At 42.4% G+C, this 2,266-nt stretch overlaps 1 protein-coding gene across 1 annotated transcript; it reads left to right on the forward strand.

The window, feature by feature from the left end:
* The first annotated feature begins 294 nt into the window (after positions 1-294).
* Positions 295-1,566, forward strand: LOC130071395 (D(1) dopamine receptor). Its single transcript, XM_056236187.1, has one exon. The coding sequence runs from the start codon at positions 312-314 to the stop codon at positions 1,500-1,502; it is 1,191 nt and encodes a 396-aa protein (XP_056092162.1). The 5' UTR covers positions 295-311; the 3' UTR covers positions 1,503-1,566.
* Positions 1,567-2,266: the final 700 nt, after the last annotated feature.

Genomic DNA, 2,266 nt, shown 5'->3' on the forward strand with positions numbered 1-2,266 from the left:
GCACTATATAGAAAGGAACCTGACACGAGACACTTCAGACTGTCGTTCAGCCATGTGAACATTTCAGCGAGGGTCTTAAGAAACAATGAGGTCACCCATAAGATCAGGTCAAAACGCTCGAGTAGATTGGATTGTTTTGCATGCGGTGTCCACCACACGGAACTGTTTTTGCTGTTTTTACTTTTCTTATTTGTGTTCTGTAAAGCACTTTGGTCTGTCTAAGCGGCTGTTTAAATGTGCTATATAAATAAATGAACTTGAACTTGAACATATATTGGAATGTTTTTGTTTTGTTTTTGACACTTAAGGACATGTACAACTTTACCTCATCCCTGATGCCTTCATGGCGCGCTCACGGAGAGCCAGCGGGTCGCATTTTCCTGGGGTTCGCTCTTTCTCTCCTCGTGCTGTGGACGCTTTTGGGGAATTTCACGGTTTGTGCTGCGGTTTTGCGCTTCCGTCACTTGAGAGGAAAAGTTACCAACATCTTTATCGTGTCTCTGGCAATGTCCGACCTGCTGGTGGCTGTTCTCGTGATGCCGTGGAAAGCGGCCACGGAGGTGACGGGACACTGGGCGTTTGGCTCTTTCTGTGAGTGCTGGGTGGCTTTTGACATTATGTGCTCCACAGCCTCCATCCTCAACCTGTGCGTGATCAGCTTGGATCGATACTGGGCGATTTCAGATCCATTTCAGTACGAGAGAAAGATGAACCGTAAAGTCGCCCTTGTCATGGTCAGCGTAACGTGGATCGTATCAGTGGCCATATCATTCGTGCCCGTGCAGCTGAACTGGCACCGCGCAGATCTGGGCACGGTCAACACAAGCAACTGGACCGAAATGTGTGATTCGAGTCTGAGTAGAACTTATGCCATATCATCTTCCCTAATAAGTTTTTACATTCCCGTAGCAGTGATGTTGGTCACATACACGCGCATCTACCGCATTGCTCAGGTTCAAATCAAGAGCATCTCTTCGCTGGAGCGCGCAGCAGAGCGCGCGCAGAGTTGCAGGGCAGGTGCGCGCACCTGTCCTCTCCAACACCGCGCCATAAGAGAAACCAAACTCTTTAAAACTCTGTCCGTGATTATGGGGGTGTTTGTGTGCTGCTGGTTCCCGTTCTTCGTCCTGAATTGTGCGGTTCCTTTCTGCCACAAGCCAAATTGTGTCAGTGAAGCAACTTTTAACGTGTTCGTGTGGTTCGGCTGGTGCAACTCATCGCTAAACCCGATCATCTATGCTTTCAATTCTGATTTCAGAGATTCTTTCGCTCGACTTCTGTGCTGCCATGGCCTGTGCACCAGAAGACCTCTTGCTATTCAGAGCAAGGATCCAGTATCCACTTATAATCAGGGCAGCTCTGTTAACACTATGGAGGTCGGTTATGTCAGTTTGCACAGGGTGGACAACGAAATGCAACGTCCTTTGGTGGAGCTACATGTGCTTGGAGATGAGAGCGAGGTTAAGCATATTAACTCAGAAGATGGATGTCAGAACAAATGACTTTTAGGTGTAGGGGAGACCGGGGCAAGTTTTAACACTGAATATATCAGGTTGTATTTTTGAAAGTCTTTTTCTATTTCTGTTTTTTTTTTATGTCCAGTAAACAAGATACAGTTCCATCAACACTGTTTCTAACAGGGTATGTTATCACACTGGAAACCTGCTATTTATTGAATGATTTGAGGGGAATGGAATTTTTAATCTTAAAGTAAGAATGCCATTTTCATCAAATTATATTCAAACTAAAAGGACTAACTTTTTTTTTGTAATTTTTAAACAGTAAAACAATTCATCCAACATGCATGTAAACATATACAGAATAATAATAAAAAAAATGTTTGGCTAACAGGTATTCATATAAATTGTTTGTATGGGACAACTTGCCCCAAACAACTTTTGAACATAATTCAGCAACAATAAATGAAGAACTTAAAGGGACAGATCGCTCAAAAATAAAAAATGATGTCATCACTTATTCACCATCATGTTGTTATTATCAACTGTGACCTACATTTTGACAACTTACTTACTTCTGTGAAACATCAAAAAAACAAAATTTAGATTAATGCCTACACTAATCTAAGTGTAGGCAAGATAATTGAAAAAGTTGTCTTCAATCAGCTGAACAAATTCTTAAGCTCAAATGGATACTTTGACAATTTTCAATCTGGTTTCCGATCGCATCACAGCACAGAGACAGCTCTCATAAAGATAATAAACGATATTCGCTTAAATACTGATACAGGGAAATTATCAGTGCTGGT

This window comes from Rhinichthys klamathensis, unplaced genomic scaffold (assembly GCF_029890125.1).
Source record: "Rhinichthys klamathensis goyatoka isolate OS25496 unplaced genomic scaffold, OSU_Roscu_1.1 h1tg000440l_1, whole genome shotgun sequence".
In the NCBI taxonomy this organism is placed as follows: domain Eukaryota; kingdom Metazoa; phylum Chordata; class Actinopteri; order Cypriniformes; family Leuciscidae; genus Rhinichthys; species Rhinichthys klamathensis.